Raw genomic sequence first — 21,405 nt, 5'->3', positions numbered from 1 at the left:
AAAAATAAAGTGGAATAATCCAGTATTCGGTCGCGGGTGAAAGGGACGTATGCTATAATGTAGGTTTGAAAGAGACGTGGAATCTCGAAGACTTGTCTTGTGGATTCTCTACGTGATGCTTGTGAGATATAGCATCTACTAACAATTTCGTGCTTGAGACGTCGATTACGTTGGTTGATGTTTGAATTTCAAATAGCCCAGTGGAGCTATTGTTTATTGCAGCATGAGCCAAAGAGCTGACATGAGTTATATCGAGTACTTATAAACATTTATTTAAAATACATTTGGTGATTTTCAATCAAATCGGTCTTACTGATTTCGGCACTTATAATTTTAGCTTCGAGTCAATAAAACTGTTGCGTTATAACAATCAACATTTTGATTTTAATACTTTTCAATCGTACGAACTAATTTATATTTAAAAGCAACGATTGAGCATTAAACTTTTTTATTAATTTCGAGAAATACCTTATCTCGTATAAAAACCGAAGTATCAAGTTTCCATTCGCTTATTGTAATTAACATTTAAAAACGTATTGAATGCATCGAATCGAAAGCCGAATTAGTAATCAATATCGAAATTAAGACCATTATCCGCGTGGCGGCTGCATGGGAGCGACCATACGAGTGAACAGATTAGATATAACAAAAATACTCCGGATATTACACTATAATTAAGAACATTTACGTGTTTAGGGCGCCAAATTTATCGCCGAGTTTTTTGTTGATATGAAGCCATTCCTGGGTATTTATGGCTCGCTGTGCGGGTACGTGTGAGGTCCGTACGGGCAGTAGTCGGGTTATCGCGTGGTATCTTTATGTGATCCCGCTGCTCCTTCCAACCTGTCGACACTTAATGGTTCCCCGAGATTAGTACGCGATCCCAATATTTTGGGAGACCGTGTTGCGGGATTGTTTATAGCTTAATTAGGCTGTTTTGTATAACTCGAAATTGGTCGCTGCGGCTCTAGCCAGATAACGTGTCGGGGATTTACGATTTGATATCCTAGTACTGACGTATACCACGGGGTTTGGTGTACGTGTTTTGTTTTTATTCACTTTTACGATTCTAAATTCCCGACAAACTAGTAAATTCAGTGGGTTTGTATTTATTTACTGCTGGTTGATTTATGTTATCGTGAGATGTGAAATTAAGTTTAATAAACCACGTTAAGTGTTCGATTAATTAACGCATAGTTATAGACAGTTTTAAATTTGCTAAATTGTGTCAAATATGTTAGTGTCGATATTGTTCTAGATATTTTAAAATATGTCCTCTAAGATAGAATTCCTTCCCGGTTCTGCTTAGTAAAGATTTCCGCGTTTTCTAGACTAGCGCGAACCAACGCACAGACAGACAAAAAAATCTAAAAATCACTATCAATTGTGCTTTAATGAAGAACCCGAAATTGTATACAAGTAAAGGTGTGTGTGTGTATGTGTGAAAATCATAGTTTTTTTCGTCTTTAATGAACTTTTTTTTTTAATTATTCCTACAAACATACCTATCGATAGACAATTTTATAAGAAACTAATGTGAAAAATTAACGAATCCTTAATATATTTCAGGTTTATATAAAGGAAATAAAATTAAAATTATCTACCTACAACCCACTTTTAGTTAATCGTTATAAAAATATATTTAATGTAAATTATACAACGGAATAAATTTTCTTAATACAAAGCAGGTAGGTACATAACTTTTATACTTTCTGATTTTTATGAAATTGAAATTCACTAATTAATTAATTCAGTTCAATAAGTAATTGTAAAAAATACTTACTTATAAATAGAAAAAATGAAATCAAAATTAAATCGTCTTTTACAAGCACGATAAAAAAAGTCATGAATTATAAACACACTAAATATATCCCACAATATCCCCATACCTAAACATACATTTATATATGTAGATTTCTTGAAGATAACAGGATTATAAGTATTATAATGAAATATTATAATTAAGTACCTATATATTACTTACGCTCGGTGGTCACTCGACAGTAAGTGAAGTGATAAGGTTGTTTAAGTAAAAATGAAATCCTTATACATTGATAACATTTTGACACAGAAAAAAGAACGAAGTGAGGAATGCACGGAGTTACTAATGAAAGGGACCAATTAACGATTTTTTCCCCGTCACTGATTATACAGGCTGCATTAATTTGTAAGGAAATGATTTATGAAGTTTTAAAGATAAAATTCATTAATAAGTATACTTAGATAATTAGATTATTAAAAATATTACAATTCATTTTGTTGTGTTTCAATAACTCTTAATTGTTCAAAGCAATCGTACATAAACTGAAACAAACTCAAAAAGATTCGGCAAAATACAGTGAATAAGACCATATACGATATATGTATATCCTCCTACTTAAAGGTAATCTTCCAATCCATACTAATGTTATAAATGCGAAAGTAACTCTGTCTGTCTGTCTGTTACTCAATCACGCCTTAACTACTGAACCAATTTGCATGAAATTTGGTGTAGAGATATTTTGATACCCGAGAAAGGACATAAGGCTACTTTTTACCCCGGGAAATAGGATAGGTTTTATCCCGGAAATCCCACGGGAACGGGAACTATGCGGGTTTTTCTTTGACTGCGCGGGTGAAGCCGCGGCTGGTAAGCTAGTATAAAATATATTGAATAAAGTTGAAATTATTCGCACTGTATTGAGGTTATTTGTTAATCTATTTAGTTGCGAGGCATTTGTTTACTATTTGAGTTTTGTACATTAAAAAACTAAAGAAGCTTTAAACTTTGGTCAAATTAAAAAAGAAAAAAACTGAAATACGAATATTTTGTGTTGCTTATAATTTAAATAGTAATTTTTTGATTTGTTTGAAGTATGAACAAGTAAATATACCAAAATAAATTTAATTTAACCTATGACTATCACTGTAAAATAATCGAATAGGTAGTCTTATCATTACATTGAGTAGATACCTACATCATTTTTAAATTGCATCATAAAAAAATAATTTAATAAAAAAACATCAGCCTGTATATAATACTGTCCCCATCAGTGTGTGATAAAAAACCGGGACTAATTCAGTTTTGTATCCCGTAGCCCGCCACCCAAAGCTGTTGGCAGCAATTTATAAGCTTTTAACCTAATTTGTTGCTATACCACCTTACTATAAAACACTCGTGTCTTATTCTATTTGAAGTGAAATTTTCCCATTGATATACAGGGTAGGTATATTTTTTACATAAATTAATTAACTACTAGGAAAATTTATAGCGTTTTAGTACATGAGGACCTATTATAAGACTTGATGTTCGTCAATCCAAGTCAATACTGATTATGACTATTATGATGAAGGGTTTTGTGTTATATTTTAAATACAAAATAAACAGTTTCATTCGTGCAGTGAGGCTTCAAATTCAAAACTAGACGGGATAATCAATTATTAAAACATGAATATCATGTATCTCAAATTTTATTACGAAAAGAAAAGAATGATATTAATTATCAAATCAATTCAGTATAATATAACAATCCTAAAAAGATTTAAAACTTTGTATTAATTGTAAAACTGTTACTCCAAATACAAGCTTTGCTTAATAAGTTCATTAATTCAAATTGAAACAAATGGAGACTCGAACAGTCTCGTAAAAACATTGGGTGCAATAAACAAGCAAAAATAAAATACATTTAAAGTAGTCTAAAGACTAAATGATAAATTATTGCAGCAAAAAACGTTAGACCATAATTGCAAATCGCATAATGATAAATAACCAGATAAAACAGTAATTCAGTTCTTATTTCATATAAATATCAAAAACGAATAAATAAAGCAACGAATTAAGCTATCGTTCCAAACAATAAAACATTTAATTAATGTATTTTACATTAACAAAACGTTCGATACCCAAAAAACAATAAAAACGCGTTGACATTTCCAACGACTCATCTCACAATAAATGTATTCGGATTAACATTATTTGTTTTCATTTCTCGACTTCTGGGTCAAAAAGTGAACAGTAACAAACACGAGAAAAAAATATTAATTTATTCAGGTTTATAAATATTTCTCGTGTCTGGCGAATTTGTGACAAATACCACTTAATTTACACTAATGAATCACGCGAATGCACGTCGAGTTAATTATCCTGCAAAAAGTTTGCATATTAATTAAAAATCCACGCAACTAATACACTATTGAAATAAAAAAGACGTTATCATATTTCTCATAAAAAATATAAATCTATATTATGCAGTGATTAAATCATCAATAAAACGAAACAATCAAAAGTCATTAACGGGGTATCGATTTGGAAATCGTCAGACAGGCATAAATAGCGATATCTCAGCGCATTAGATATACGAGCGCGCGCATAAAATCAACTCTTTAGGACTAATCGAATTAGCCAGAGATAGCTTTTAGATTTAACACATTTTGCATTCTTTTGTCCATCGACTAATAAAGGTGGCAGGTAGCGATCCTCGCCCAAATTTTACAATATCTTAAATGCTGATGAACTCATCGCATCGTACCGATAAATCTATTGATGTTTCTTTTTATTTTCGTCTTTCAATAAAATGTTATTAGTGGCAAAGTATCATGATACATTATTACGTAAAGGCGAAGTGTACTAATTAGTTTTATATAGCAGTTTTTTGTGAGTTGATATTTTTTAAGAAGCGTCTACATTTTTATTCTATTATATTGATGGTGCTGCGTATAACATAACAACTTTGGACATAAATGGTATTATTTAATTTTAAAAGAGTTTATGTGTGTGAATTAAAAGTGAAATCAAATAAATTTTCATCATTTTTCTTTATATATACTAAATATCGATGAGTGTGTGAGTTTCCTCTAAAGATCAAACTTATAGCTTCTTGGTTGTTCCTCTCTACTTACAACTATACCAAGGAGACGACCAAAGAGTTCCTATCGCCAGTTTAAAAACAGTATCGATATTCAATGTTTCTTTATTACAAAGATAATATAATACTATGTAAAATCTAACCTCTCATTAATATTTTCCGCATACTGCGCCTTTGTGTAGTACAATTCCAACGTCTATTTCTGAACTGGTGCCCGCACTCCGTAGCCCCGAGGGTCACGCCTCGTGTGATCTCCTTCAGCAGACCAGTCTCGTTCCTGCAGATTTGCGCCAGACGGCCTCGGGTACGCCGGTTCTTCTTGCAGACCATGCGAGGGTCCAGGATTACTGCGCTGCCAGACGCCCTGGAATGAATGACATTGTTAAGATGGTTGAGCTTTGAAAGATGTATTTGTGCGTGTGTATGTGTATGGTGTGTGTGTATGGTGTGTGTGTGTGTGTGTGTGTATGTGAGTGAGTGTGTATCTAGATTGTTTTCGGTAAATTAAGCGAGGTTTTAAACTGTTGTGACTTTGAATTATGATTGACTTTAATGTTTTAATATTGTTCATGAGCGCTATTTTGCTCCTCTGTGAACCCTCTTTGTAGTTTTAAGGTAATTTGTAATGTATAGACGATATGGCCACGACATGCATATTGCATACATCATAGCGATTTGTATATTAAGAGAAATCTATTATGTACTAGCGGTCCGCCCCGGCTTCGCCCGTGGTACATAATATTTACGTTTTCTCTACATAAGAACCATCCTCGTACTTCAAGGAATATAATAAAAAAAGAATTATCGAAATCGGTTCAGCCGTTCTCAAGTTATGCGCTTACCAACACATTTTGGGATTCATTTTTATATTATAGACTAGCGGTCCGCCCCGGCTTCGCCCGTGGTACATATTTACGTTTTCTCTACATAAAAACCATCCTCGTACTTCAAGGAATATAATAAAAAAAGAATTATCGAAATCGGTTCAGCCGTTCTCGAGTTATGCGCTTACCAACACATTTTGCGATTCATTTTTATATTATAGACTAGCGGTCCGCCCCGGCTTCGCCCGTGGTACATATTTACGTTTTCTCTACATAAAAACCATCCTCGTACTTCAAGGAATATAATAAAAAAAGAATTATCGAAATCGGTTCAGCCGTTCTCGAGTTATGCGCTTACCAACACATTTTGCGATTCATTTTTATATATAAGAAAGGTAAGATAAGATTATTTTGTATTATTCATAGGGGATAATCATTACTTTTATGACTTTTTTTATTTACATTAACTATTACTTTTAGTTAATGTAATACACATTCAATTTGATAATAAGGTTTATTTACAAAAATCTACTTTTTCTAAATATCCTACGCACAACAAACGTACCTATATATACCGGAATTATTAAACCCATTATCTGATACTTCTTAAAATGTTGGGTAATTAAGACATAATATTTTAGTTATTGCATCTGTTAATTGCTTTTGGATAGATATTAGTCAATAGTTTTCACCCACGTAGCCGTAGGAGGTAAAAAACAGACCTGAGGCTATTATATACAAGTTGTTTTTGATATTGAATGAAATGACAATCATTTTTATTGGTGTTTTGTATTGTTTTATGGCATTTTATTTGCTGAATGGCTTGGTCAATATGAAGACAAATTATTAGATAATATTTTATATAAATTACCATGCTATGATTAATAACCTAGTTGTATATAATTAGTATTATATTCTATGTAGGAGTTCCTACTGCTGAGGCAATTTTGGATGTAAGTATATTGAACATTTAGTCACCAATCTGTTAACAGCTGTTTGCTGCTTGACTTCAAAATCAAAATAGCATTTATTATATTATTTTGCTACGTATTTATGTAGATACTTTTTTGTTTACAATATTTAAACAGTTTTAAACTGTTTAATTTGTGAAATTAAAATTCACAAGAACGTTATTTGCATTTAAATAACAATGCATTTTTTACAATAGTTACTAAATACTCAGAAAAACACCATGTACCAAAATAAACAAACTATTACACACATCCATCCATCCATCCATCCATTCAGCCCGGATAAGTCCACTGTTGGACGTAGGCCTCCCCCATACTGTGCCACAGTTGCCGATCTATTACACACATCTATCTATTACACACATAACCTAAAAATTTCGCAAACTTCCCGCGCGTCACAATCTGTTATCATGCATGTTTGTTACTCAATCACTACGTCTAACTTGTGAATGAAGTTTATTTTAGCCTGTTTACATCACACGTCGTCTCAATCCGATGAGATGCAGATGGAGTTATAGGAAAACAATTTTAAGCGACGCTTATTAGCTCAATTGCTTTGTCGTACCAAGTATCATATCGCCTTGATTTTTTTGTATGAGCAAGTAGTGTAGTTTTATTGTATTTTCTCAATGAAAAATATATTTTGTTTGATTTACTGTAAGAAGAGTGATTTGGAGTTATGTGTATTCTGTTTGATTGTTCTTCTGGAAGGTTAGAATAATTGTGTTTTTAGTAACTATTATACATATATACACATTTTATGAAGGATTTATCAATCTTATACTGTTTTACAGAGCTTTGTAGAGTTTCCTTCGTAGAGCATTACGCGCTTTAAAAGTTTCCCCACTAAAGCCTTCCATTTCTGTTTGATAAATTAAATAAAATTGAGATATTTCTTACAAAATAAGATTCTTTACATCATGCAACATGTTTGCGCTTTTAACTGAACGGAAATTTACAGGGCGTACTCTATAAACACGATCATTTTAAGTGCTATGCAATGTAAAACATCTTCAAACAAAAATCTATGATCAATTTCAAAATCGTTACGTTACATAATTACAGAAACAGTCGTAAAAGTCGACTTTTACTACAACTAGTGATGTGCTTCTCGCCGGTAAATATCGATTTACGATCCGACTCGATTGGTGAGAGATGTGCGCCAGGACGCGCTGACGGATCGACTGTTTACTCGATAAGAGTTCATTGTCAGAGAAGCAGAGTGCAAAGCTAGTTCGAATAAATTTAGACACGTCTGAAGACTTTACCGAGAACCGGGTCTCGATACTGATCGATTGTTTTACATTCGTTTTAAGACTAACGATTCGATAATAAGCGTGTGTAAGAATAGAATCGTTATTTGATCGATAAGCGGACTGGTTATATTTTCCGCTTTTTGTCAGATGTACACTGTTTACGACTTTTTATGTTCTACAAAAGTAAAAAAGCGTGCGTGCCGAGCATACTTGTCAAAAGTGAAATTTCTTCGGCAAGATTCAAATATACCAAAATCGTCGCTTTATCACGCCATGACGTGACGTTATTGCCATGACGCGACCTTGAAAATTTACTCTTAACGCGCCTAAAGAAGTTTCACTTCAAAAATAAGATTTTGCTTATAATCATAATTTTTTTTTAATATTTTGACTCTTATTATATGTATGTAGTGCATTAATTATTTTAATTCTTATGTATTATGCTTTGTATTCGAATACTAATTCCAGAAGGGTTATTTATAAAAATCGTTAAATAACGTTCACAGCATTCGGTTTAAAGAACTTTATTTATCTCATAAAATAAACAAGAACAATACAATGATCTTTTACACATATGAGAAATAACAATTTTGCAGTTAGTATAACACAATCAGCTATCGAAATTAGTTAAGTATGTCTTTAACTTATTTTTAAAAATAGTAATTGATGAGGATTCTTTAATTGCTTTAGGCAAGCTATTGTACAAAAACACATTGACAACTTGATCCGAATTATGACATTTATTTATGTGCTTGATACATTGCGCAATTAATGAGGAAAGTCTGATAACAGTCGCTCTGTGTGCGGGCGGACGACTTATTTTAATTAAAATTGTCGAAAGCGAAAGCCGTACTTGTTTTTTTTTATGATCAATTACGATTTTTATTATGTTTGATATTGATAGATGATTGGAATATTTATTGAATATTTTTAAGGTTGAGGTATAAGGTACAGGGCTGTGAGACGAAATTTGGATGTATTAACTGCTGATCATTCAATAATAAGAGTTTCTGGAAAATAACGTTTATTTAAATTATTATAAATGACGAAAAGTTTTAGTACAACTGATAACAAGTAGACCAATATTATTAATTGACTCCAAATAGCACACTAAAATATTTTTCATACAGTTTGCCTAATGATGATTTTATGTCCTCTTTTAGTTACCATAAACGCAATTTTTGGAAATCAGTTAACAAAATCGATTATAAATACACCACTTACCTATTTACACCACAAAAAACTAACCTACAAGAATTCTACAAATATTTATATTAAACAATATCTTTTATAGTAACTTTTATACAAATAAAGCCATAAAACAAGGAATTTGCAACAATGAACCCGGTTTCGGGCCTTCTTACTCATTGCAAAACCATGAAGTTTACAGGAAAGAGTTTTCAATCAAGAATTTAATTAATATAAACAACTAGTGGTAACGTTGTTTTACTACAACAGTAAAAGTCAAGATGCGTCTGATTTACGAGCAAGCCGCGCGATTGCAAGCGTAGGAAATGATTTTATCAACATCATACTTTCAGTGTTTACGGGCTTTCATTAATGGTTACTGAGCTTGTGGTTAAGTCAAGGCTTCAAAAAACCTTTAAAAAAGGGCGTGTGTGCCGAGCACACGTGTCAGAAGTGAAACTTCTTTGGCAAGATTCAAAGATACCAAAATAGTCGCCTTACTGTCATCTATATATCTATACTAATATTATAAAGAGGAAAGGTTTGTATGTATGTATGTATGGTTTTCACGCATAAACTACTGGACCGATTGAAAAAAAATGAAATTTGGCACAGATAATCTTTAGAGAACCTGAGAAAGAACATAGGCTACCTTTTATTGCGAAATATGTACCATGGGCGAAGCCGGGGCGGACCGCTAGTTTAAATTATTTTAATATCATTAAAAACACTTAATGCGTAATTAAATAGCAGTAAAGACCAAGTGAAAGAAGATTTGCACTTAAGAAGCAGTCTTAATCTGTGAATGTATAGAAACAATCTTCCTTAAACATTATCCAATTTTGTTTATATGTACATCAGTAAGTACATGTATGTTTGTGCAGAAATAGCCTAACCCTTAGGTAATATAACAACATTTTGGTATATATTATTAGTTGTACAAATATTTACCCAATGCTTACAGAATAACAAGACCTCAATGTTCTTGTTAATATATTTTCATAGGAATCTAGCCGCTCACTGATTGAAAGATTTGCCAAAAATGGTCCGCGTATTTATCTACACTTTAGATCGTTTCACACGGCAATTTTGAGTTTATGTACTTGTTAAAATTATTTAACGTTTAATATTTATTTTTCAAAATTATTTATAGATTTTGATTTATTTAAAAATCGAGTAAAACACTTAAAATGTATAGTTATTTTCATATATATTTGAAAATAACTGCAACACTTATTAACTAGATTTATCTCTATATTCTTTCCTTATGGCAATCCAAACTTTAGTGTTAAACAGATAATTTCACTGATCATTATGTATTTTGTACCATATAAAACAATTATGAACTGCTATATAAATCATTCTTCTTTTTTTGCAATATATGTTAATTTCTGAACTCAAAAAGATCTAAACTACACTTTACATATTTAAATTAGTATGAAACTCCTAAATGATTTTTGATAATAAAATCATAAGTCCAGAGCGTTATCATCTGAGTAACAAAGGAAAACTGCCTTTCGGTAACCTAACTTTTAAACATTTCGTATAATAGTGCAAAATCAACAATTACTTGACCTAGCAGTGTTGCTATCGTTAATCTAGGTTCACAGATTTAAATCTCACAAGATCAGGCGAATCATTACCGATGCTTACATTAGTTGAGTCAATCGTAGCAAGAATGGCATGACAATGGCAACTCAGTGACAGTTAAGAGTTACGATATATGTGGTTAAACACATATGCCATTTGCAAGTGATTTCTGAGAAACTGTAGCTGTTTTTATATGTATTTACGCTATTAATATGAGTTAAAATATATAAATAACGCAACAAACAATTTTTGCACATAAGAAAATAAATAAGTATAAGTTCAATTATTAGTAGAGTCAGTAAGTAGCGAGAAAAGCGTGGAAATAGGTCGACTATTTTTATAGCCTCATTAATTCTAATTAATAATTTCTATGCCTCCCGACAATACTCTTTTACCTTGTTATTTTTTCACACGAAGTAATTATTATCTTTATTTTTAGTTTCAATGTGATACTAGATAAAAATATGATTAAACACGTATGAAAGAACCGAGTTGACGTTAAAATATGTATTTTGTCTATTAACTAATGGTAGTCGGATAAATAAATGCTGATCTGTTCAATTTATCTCGAATGTCGGGAAATTTCTTCGTAACTCGTTTCGCATCGTCTAGGGTGGTAATTTTATTCACACTTATACAAGATTAAATGGCTGAAAGGCTCCTTAAGAAGCTATACGTTTATAAATGAATGAGATTAGTTAAGTGGTTTGAGGAAAAAACGTAGTTATCTATACACTTGTGTATTTATAGAAAAAAGAAGTAGTGGAACTTGCTTAAGAATTTTGTTGTGTAAGGTTATTCCCAAATAAGGTTTAATACAATGAAGGGCTTTAAATTAGGCCTGATCGAATGCACTGGTAAATTTCGACCCAGCTGTTTGTATAGGTTTCAGCCTTTTTGTTTACTCAGGCTCAAATCTGTTACCTTTCAGTGTAAAATCATCAAAATCACACCATAGTTTGAAGCGATTGCGAATCAAATATATATAATATTTTTAAAATACAATAAACATGTGTTTTATGGCGTGATAAATTATCAAATAATAAAGATTACATGGAACGCATCGTAAAACCACAGAGGATGATCACCATATCTAGCTGGTGCGATAACCATAAAAATATATTTCAAATATCTTTTAGCACATTGTCATCGTATTCAGAGTGACTAATTTTGTAGTCGACTAATATTAGCTAAAATAATTATTAAATATCGGCTCAAGAGTACTGTTACGAATTACGTCACTGAACGGTTTCAGTTTATTTTGGCTTCAATTTAAGTGTATCTTAGTGACAGGAGTGTTTCAATGAAGTAAGAAAATGTTATCACTTCTTATTGAGATCGAAAATGAACTTTATGCACCCGTGTTTGGGTTGACAATGGTGCGGTGCAGAGATGTGTGGATAGCTGCCAAGTCGGTGACAAACCTGTGTCTATCCAGACGAATAAATTAACTGTGATAAGTTGTATGTCAATTAATTATTCTTCAAAGCACCATCTGGTGTGAAAGTCGGCTAACCGAGGTGAGGAAGCGGTGTAATGATGGACAGGCGAGCGTAAGACGGATTACACGCTCTATATCTGTGGAAGTCCGGGATGGGTTGCGGACAAACCCGGATGTAGTGTGCTCTTGGCTTAGGTATATACCTCTGCCATCACAGAATAAGACAAAACTATAGTAAATTTACACTTATGTAATTGCTTGTTCGAACATCGAGAGGTTCATATGGTAGAGTCCCTAATAGGTAGAAAAGAAAATGTTTAGGAATGTTTCAATTTCACTCAACGTCCTAATATTATGTGGTGGTTTTGGAATGGTGTGCATGTATGTAGAGCATGTAAGCAGTCGGTTCTTCACCAAATTTCTATATACAATCGTGGTATTCCGCCCTTTGAAGTTACCTTTGCATTATAATGCTTCTTGCGCATTAAGGTAGAGCCTAATTAGTCAAGACTTATATGAAACTAAATAGTTTAGTTTAAAGAGGTGCTAAATATTTCAACTGTGTGCTCTCTGCTACACATTGCACATGTATAATACAAAAAAAACAATAAGGCATTATTCTTAAAGCACTAAATTTAAATTTTGACTATTGACCTTTTGAAAAGCTTATAAAGCTTATTATTATTAGATGTTGACGGTGATGGATAAGAGAGAAACAATTCATAAATTTAAGTGAGCTGATAACATTTTGTGTAGCGACTTACTTTTCTAGAATATCCTGATAATAAATTATATACGATTAAATATAGCAGGAAAGGTTCAAATATTATTTAATTAGGAACGAAAATATCGTAACAGGCCGATCGTGTCTTGACCTAGGTTAACAATAAGATCGTTTGGCACAAACACAATTCTCTTTATCGTTAATACTGATATATTTACAGTCACTAATTACTGGGGATTTATGCGGTTCATATTGGGCCAGGATTGGCGTGTCCTCTTTTCGTTTTAGGGTAGACAAACTGTGACCTATAATAATAATTCATCTTATTTATTAGTTGAACTTCTTATACAACGACTTATTTATACAATACCAAAACAATTTGTTAATATCATCATACTTTTTTATTTATTCAATTTCAATTCGACTCGTGTTAGGTTAGGTGTTCAAAATCTTTCGGTATGAGGTTTGTAGCAACGTTGATTGCATGAAAAACCACCCGAATAGTTTTATAGAAGTCAGCGAGCACGAAACAACCAAAGATTACTAAACCAGAGCTCAATGTATCCTTACTAACGCCTGAATTATGAACACCAATCATAGGTATTTCCTATTCATTCAACACGACATAGACTAGCACCAGGTAACATCCAAAATTGTCCCATCTACGTTACATTAAGAAACTGGTCCATTTAGCACCACTAGAGCGATGCCCTGCGTCGCACACGGCGCGGGCCGCCCGCGCATATTTGTGTACCGCTTAGCGGGCGGACGCTAACCGGTGTCGTTGTGATATGGAGCGTCATAGATTAGGTAGGGGTTGATTTGGTATAGTGATAATATATTAAAGGATATTATATTGAGTACTAGCGCTACGCTTGCGCTGTCTTAAACTTAACACACTATATGTATACTTACCCCTCTTGAAGTAACAACGTAAAAATTCGTTCCGCAATTTTAAAGATCTAAGCATAAATAGCGAGAAGCAAGTTAAAATTAAATGAAAATGAAAAATATTACAAGAGCACAACTGCTAAAATTTATTAAATTACCGTAGAGTCAATCCCTTTTCCATATTTATCCATTGTCACGAATATTTTGTGTGCACATGTCGCAATATATAGTTATTACATCTATAGGTAATGTTTGTAATATTATTTACAATCACGCAAGATATTATTGAGTCATAATATAATGTTAATTATAAGCTGTAAAATAATAATGAAATCGCTATTTTCTCGTGCATCTCGCCTTTACATTGTCTCCAAAAAAACTATTTTAAATTTACTGAACTTAATATGTTTGTATGTCTCGTTACAGTGTATTTATAAACTAACGAAGTAATTATTCTCATATACACATAATCATCAAATGAAATATAATATAACATACCTACCGAACATATTCCACATATTATAAAAAATTAACCGTAAATTGGGAAGACATCATTTCATGCAAAGTTTACTCTAATTGTAGAGTTTTTCGTTCGTTTTGTTTAATATTTATTAACAAAGAATATATCTTACAAAATACATAAATTTTACCAGTTCTGTTTATAACATAATCTTTGGCAATGCGTTCAGCGTACAGAGAACTTCATTGTGCGTAGCATCACCAATTATCGGAACGCAGCCATTATGGCTATGTCAGTATGACCTGCACTGGCGCTAAATAATATTTATTTTATATATTTTTTAACCTTATTAGTTATGTATTCCTTTAAGAATAGGTGGAGGTACAAGGTTATTATTGTAACTGAGTATTTCTCTCATATCACTACATCCATTATGACGCTAATAATTAGTGTAGTCATTTATATACATGGAGAAAAACATATAGGTGAAAATAATCATGAATTTGTACGACACGTTTTTCATTCTGCTCTCCAGTTATATTATGAGTAATACAATAAGATAAATTTATCACGTATAATCTTAGTCATGTCGTGTTATTGTTGACTATTGGAAATAATAACTGTAGGTTTCAGGTTAATCCTAAAAAAATTAAAATAAATATATATAACGGTATTTTATCATAGTGAAAAACTATTGGTAAATCAAACATACTTTATACTCCGAAAGATTTTTCGAATGTCGAGCACAAAGCGTCTATGAAAATAAGAAAAATGTAGCACCATTAAGATATGATTGTCAAACTATTTCAAAACCCAACTAAGAACGACTTCGAGACCATTTAAATAAACAGCAAACATAGAGCATGAGCATCTATGATGTGTGCTCTAAAATCTTGAGACAACATTGCTTATCGTCACCTTATACTTTTAAAAGCGTTTACATACTACAATGTGACAGAACTATCTCTGTCCATTGCTGAGTATTGACTAATGTTTCGAGTAGTGCGCCATTCTGGTATTTGGGTTCTTAATGCTTTGGGATAGGGTTGTGTTTCGTGTGAATGCGGGTAGTGGTATATTTGTAACGGTGTTGGTAATGATGTGTACAGTTAAGTCGTCATGTAGTCGCTAATCGTGGACAGTCGCGCGTTAGCGCCTCGCCCGGTGTCCGCAAACAGTGTAATTCATTGTCACCGGTTGAATGGAGATCAATCTGCGTTGATAAGTGCATGCTGAAGTATCTCACGATTTTCCTTGAATGGTGGGAGTGAATGAAAGCATCTTTACGTATTAACATGTTGAATCGTTTGTCTTAGATGTGTGAAGACTGATATAGAGTACCTAGGTACTATATAGTTTTGGATTGATATATTTTAGGATTTGTTCAATTTTGATTAAGTTCTAGTTGTGTAGTGTAAATCACCTTATTTTTTTTATTTGGTTAATAACAACATTCTATATTCCAAACCGATTTCTTAAAAAAGTAGAAGTTTCAAATATGTCGTTTAATTAGAATGAAAACGTATCAACATATTTTCTTACATACATAACTCGATAAAAGATGATAAATACAATCAATTAAAAGCAAGTAACCCACATTAATGATGCAATAAATCGCTTAAAACCATATAAATAACGTCAAACCACACATAACAATGTTAGATAAATAGATCTAGTTTCAAATTGAAATAATCGATCAGTCGTTTTATTCGCTCATTACAGAATCGGCCGTTAAGTAAATATAATTGTGTAGACTATAAAGTTTTAATAACTCAACGTGTGCTACAAACGCCAGATTGGCCGAGAAAGCCGCTAATAAACACAGTTTAGCGGTTTTATTATGCGTTTCTACTTGTGTAGAATTATTAGTGATGTTTAATTCATAACGTAAACTGAATAGAAAATTCATTTCATAAAATTGAAAAGTGAGCTTTACGTTTTACGTAACTTTCTTAAATCATAACTTTTATTTTTTCGATATATGCTGTTCAGTTGTACAAGAATCAAAAGAGACTGATAAAGATTAGATAATATTATGTAGATTGTCTTATGTTATATACGTTCTATATTTTTCAATCGTTTAGCTGGTCATATAATATGTATATTATGACCCTATCTTATTAAATGCCCTATGTAATCATGTAAAATATGCTCTAAATCTTCGTAGCACAAGCTATGCAAGGACAGCTAGGGCTTATCTAACACTAAACTTAGAAAAGGTACAGACAAACATACAATAAATAAACTGCTAAAATAAAGATACAAGTTGCATTGCGATAGCCTGCACCTGACACACTTTTATCGTATTTAATTACCGATGTCCGTCATTACGAAGTGGACATTAAAATAAAAACGTAATTAATTTGGTAATCGTTGTTTTGGCGGTAGTCTGTGGGCGAAACGATTTGATTCATGTACAGATAACATGATGTATGTTTTTAATTAGGTACCCGTTTTGATTGAAAAGTATCGGTTGATTTATAATGCATATTGTTTTAGTATAGAGTGGTTTAGAGCTAGAAATTGTGTGTGCTTTTATGTTATAGGATAGAGTAATAAAATGTATATAAGAAGAACAGATAAAGTAATAGAAATTTATCTTTATAGCTCTTAAGTAGTCTAGACTAGCATTGATTTTAAACCCAATTAAAGTTTCTATTAAAACTATGTCTGGCATAAAGTGTTTATACTATCTATAGTAGGTATACCTATAATATACTGTGTATAACTGTAGACTTTCTTACTATATACGCATAATTTCGTGATAATATGACTCCAGTAGAAGATACCATCCTACTATTACCTACAAGACCGTTCCTGAAGGAACCTTTTGTAAGTTACCACTAATTAATGCAACTATACATCTGCATGTAACAATAAAAACATTCCACACGATTTCCTAGCATGAACTAACCCCTGTGCAAGCTATAAATACGTTAACCGGTCCAATAAATATGATAAATAAGTAATACCTACCGCGAGGCGTGAGACTCCCTTATCACACGGTGTATCTAAACCATTATGGAGTACATGGAACGTGACAGATGATTCTATGAAATAATCGCACGTTGTTATCAATTATGTTGTGGAAAAGTTATGGTTGATCCGGATGTTAGGAAACACTTTCGTTTACTGTTAGACGCCTACTTATTCCCATTTTGATTGAAACCACTAATTATTTTATCTAAATAGATTAAGTTTACGTGTAATATGTAGTTTTACATTTAACGTGAATTAAGGTTAATTAATCAAATAGAATTTTTACAAGTGTCCCGTTTATAGAAAGGCATACACAGACAGAAAAGCATGTATTTAATTTGTTTATAATACTTGATTTAATAGATTTTTTGTGTTTCTGTTTGAATGTGTGATCTATACATGTGAGGTTAAAAAGGTAGCCTGCAATATTTGAAAGAGAAGGATACCATAAATTTAATACTCAGACTCAGAGTAATCAAAACACTAAAATAACTCCATCTTGTATGGAAAATTTTCACGGGATAAAAATCGTCACGTAGATATCTTATTTATACAATAAATGAAATAGGTATAATAATATACCGCAGTGAAGTTAAACTATAAAGTTATAAATGAATTGTTATAATTCATTTTTTTTTAATAATTTAATTTCACTAAAATCTAAAGCTTAAAATTAAAATTCCTTAAAATTCATTCAATTTACATTCAGTTCTTTGGTAAAATAATAATTTGCAACCAAGATGAAGATACATACTCTTCAACTTTTATTGAATAAGATATAATATCTAATTAACCTACGGCCGCAATTAGCCTTTAATTTTGTAAAATGACCTCGAATACTAGTCATAAAATTTTATCATTACCGTTTAATATCTCAGATATTAAATATAATAACTATTATTATGTATAGGCAGATAAATCCCATGATATAAAAGATACATTAATCAGCTATGTTATTACAGATGAAAATTGAGTAATTTTTCTTCATTATGACATGTTTTTTTTTTTTTGATTGGATATCAGTAGTGAATTGGCTGTCATTTTAAGATTGATTTAAAAAAAATATAACGGCCATGTGTGGGTTGGAATGAAAGCTTTCATATTTATTTCATATTTGTGTTGAACCTTCAGGATCACTGTAAATTTATAGGTAGGTACTATAATTATTGTTCTATACGTATTTTATGCATTTATTTTTCCTGTTTTAACTGCATACTTAATATATACAAAAAATATTTACAGAAGCCTAATTTCTTCAAATATTCAAGGTATCTCTTAAAAAAGAGCTTTTTCACTTCTCCATCGTATGATTATTGTACAAAAAATATTTTAAAATGATATACCTAAGTTAATTTCGATTTTCCAATTAAATATTTTTTCTAAAATGATAAAAAAGAGGTCGTATACCATTTACGTTATATCTTCATAATTAATTTATAGCTTCCGTTATTATTATATTAATTTATAATTATAATATTATTTACATTCCAATAAGTCATTCTAATTATTTTATAATCTTAATTGTGGCGCATTAATAATTAATAATTGTTAAAAACGGCATAAAAATATATCTCAAATATTTATATTTATTTTTTGAAGCGAAATAGTAAATAATATTACATAATACATCTATTCTGTAATTGTTACGTATCAAATTTTATACAAAAGGACTTGGTAGGATCCGTATAGACTCTACAACTTTGATTATAAGCTGCATACAAGATCTTCTCGGATACATCAATCTTAATTAAACATTAGATTTACTAATAATAAACAAGTCACAATTATTATTTCAACGTTTACGAACTTTATAGGAATACATAGCGAGCCGTCTTCTAATAAAAACCTATTTTAGAGAGTGCTTAGTTGATAGTTCATATTTATATCAAAATGCACACAAACAGAGGTTTAATTCAATATAAATAATTAGAAAGTTATTCAAAGTAAAAAATATGAAAATTTTCAATTAAAAAAGAAAATCATAGAAAATTGCCACCAACTAGATATCAAATCTTAACATATTTTTCAACATTTTGAACAATTAATTAGTAACAACCCGTTGTACCCTACGCTTTACCTTCTCAATTTTTGTTAATCATGCCCGAATCAGCTAATTTAGGGTCCGCTTTGATAAATTGCATATTAAACCCCGTACGGAGGTACCACGATATGACTTTATTGAATTTCTTACCGTGATTTATGCGATGTAATACAAATTTATTATTATCGGATGAAAGCGTTGCGATTATGGCCTTTTGTTGAAAGTTTTTTGATTGCGGTCTTAATTTTTTTAATTTTCGCAACGGTTTATTAAGTTGCATAGGGCTCTGGTTTGTCTGTGATACGATTTTCCTTATGTGAAAATTTTGATGATTTTGATTTTTGAAAATGATGGAAATCTGAAAAATTGGTTTTTATTTAATTTTATATAGAAATATTAAACTCACATTGAATCTAGTGTCGGCATATCATATTATTCCAAGCTAGAGCAAGCAAAAATCTACTTTCTATAGCATTAGGGCGTATTACTATACCTATAAATTTACTTTTCATTCTTCTGAGTATAGTTTTTTAATTAAGCACATCTTGTACCCGAATTTATTTTAAAATAATAATAGTGTTGAACATCTTCATAGCGATTAATATTATAGAGCCTAAGCTTAAAGTCTACATTTCTACAGGTGTATAAATCATAGTGTATTTAACGACGCATAAATCTTTTAGCTGGTAATTTATTAAATACAGCCAATCGCGTGCTGAGTTATATCATGATGAAATAGGTAAATAATAAAAGACAATGTTAATAAATGATAGTAACTAATATAGGTGGGATAGTACATTTAATTTGTCTTAAATACTTACCTATGTATCTATAACATTCTACGTTGGATGAAAATGGTGATATTTTCTTCAGGTTAGTGTTTCTTGTCAAATATATGTTTCTTAGACTAAAGTAATAAATAACTTACTGATAATCCTAGGTATACATAAGAACATAGGTACACAAGGGAATCATAAACTAAAACTGCATATGTGCAAAACTTCTTATTTTTACAAAAAATGCTTGTGGTCGTTTTTAAACATAAAGATTAAAGATTATATTACAGAAGATCATTAGAGTAAGACCACTTTTGGGATTTGGAGTATAGCGTAACAAGCGACACCATCTTCTATATTACAACTTCAATAGATATATTTAAGCCTTATTTTGTTTGTTTCTAGATATGAAAATATCATCAGAGTGCTATTGATTCAATAGTCGATAGTTTAATAGTTATTACATACCTATTCTTCTTGTTTACCCATTTTAAAGATACTCTAATAAACTTATGCATTAAACTAGCTGCGCTCCGCGGTATCATCCGCGTGGCTCCGCTCCTGTTGGTCTATGATATGAGCCTATAAGCCTTCCTCGATGAATGGGCTATCTAACGACGAAAGAATTCAAATCGGACCAGTAGTTCCTGAGATTAGCGCGTTCAAACAGACAAACAAACTCCTCAGCTTTATAATATTAGTATAGATAACAAACTTCAACCTAAATGTCATTAAATTATTTAAGAAACATGCAATGCTACACACAAACGCGGTACAAAACGTTCAATTGAGTTTGACATACAAACCTAGATCATGTACGCTGATTGTTTCATTAACTCCTGACATTTTGTCGACGCTTTAAATAAATATATGTATTTATAATTATATGTATTATCGTCTATCATAAATGTTAATTTATGGTGGAATTTATGTATACGTTTGTAGTTAACAGAGACTAGACTTAAATGAATTCGAATTTAAAATCATTCTGTGTTGCTAGCAAAATAAACTATCCTATTTTTTGTAAGTAAGTATATAACAGGAAGATATTTTGCACTGGTAGACAATATTACTACAGCCTTAACCTATTGAAAGTACCTACTGTCCCTTGTTTTTCAAAAACAAACTTTCTTTGAAAGTCTCGCTAGATGTAGTTGCTCTTGCTTATGTTTCTAAAAGTATTTAATTTTCCTATAGAAGGGAACAACACAAATTTATTTCGTAGAAAATGAAGAAAGTATGTATAAGTTACAGTGGCAAAAAATATTATCAATTTATACAATATTAACATCATATTAACGAAATCAGAAACAGCACATTAAGGGCCGATTTTTCAATGCTTGGATAAGACTTATCCGTCCAATAAAGTATTACACGATAATATTAAAATGTCACGTAAACTGTCAAATACGGGCAATCA

At 31.4% G+C, this 21,405-nt stretch overlaps 1 protein-coding gene across 1 annotated transcript in view; it reads right to left on the bottom strand.

The window, feature by feature from the left end:
• Wnt6 (Wnt oncogene analog 6) overlaps positions 1-21,405 on the bottom strand; it is a 31,274-nt gene that overhangs the window by 8,702 nt on the left and 1,167 nt on the right. The window contains exon 2 of the mRNA XM_089711165.1: positions 4,988-5,208. Within this exon, the coding sequence (XP_089567291.1) occupies positions 4,988-5,208 (221 nt within the window). The remainder of the gene's footprint in view (positions 1-4,987; positions 5,209-21,405) is intronic.

This window comes from Colias philodice, chromosome 2 (assembly GCF_061535455.1).
Source record: "Colias philodice isolate Cphi_HAF_F1 chromosome 2, ilColPhil1 Martin Lab GWU primary, whole genome shotgun sequence".
NCBI lineage: Eukaryota > Metazoa > Arthropoda > Insecta > Lepidoptera > Pieridae > Colias > Colias philodice.
Note: the sequence above shows the minus strand (reverse complement) of the source record. Positions and strands in the feature narration are given on the sequence as shown.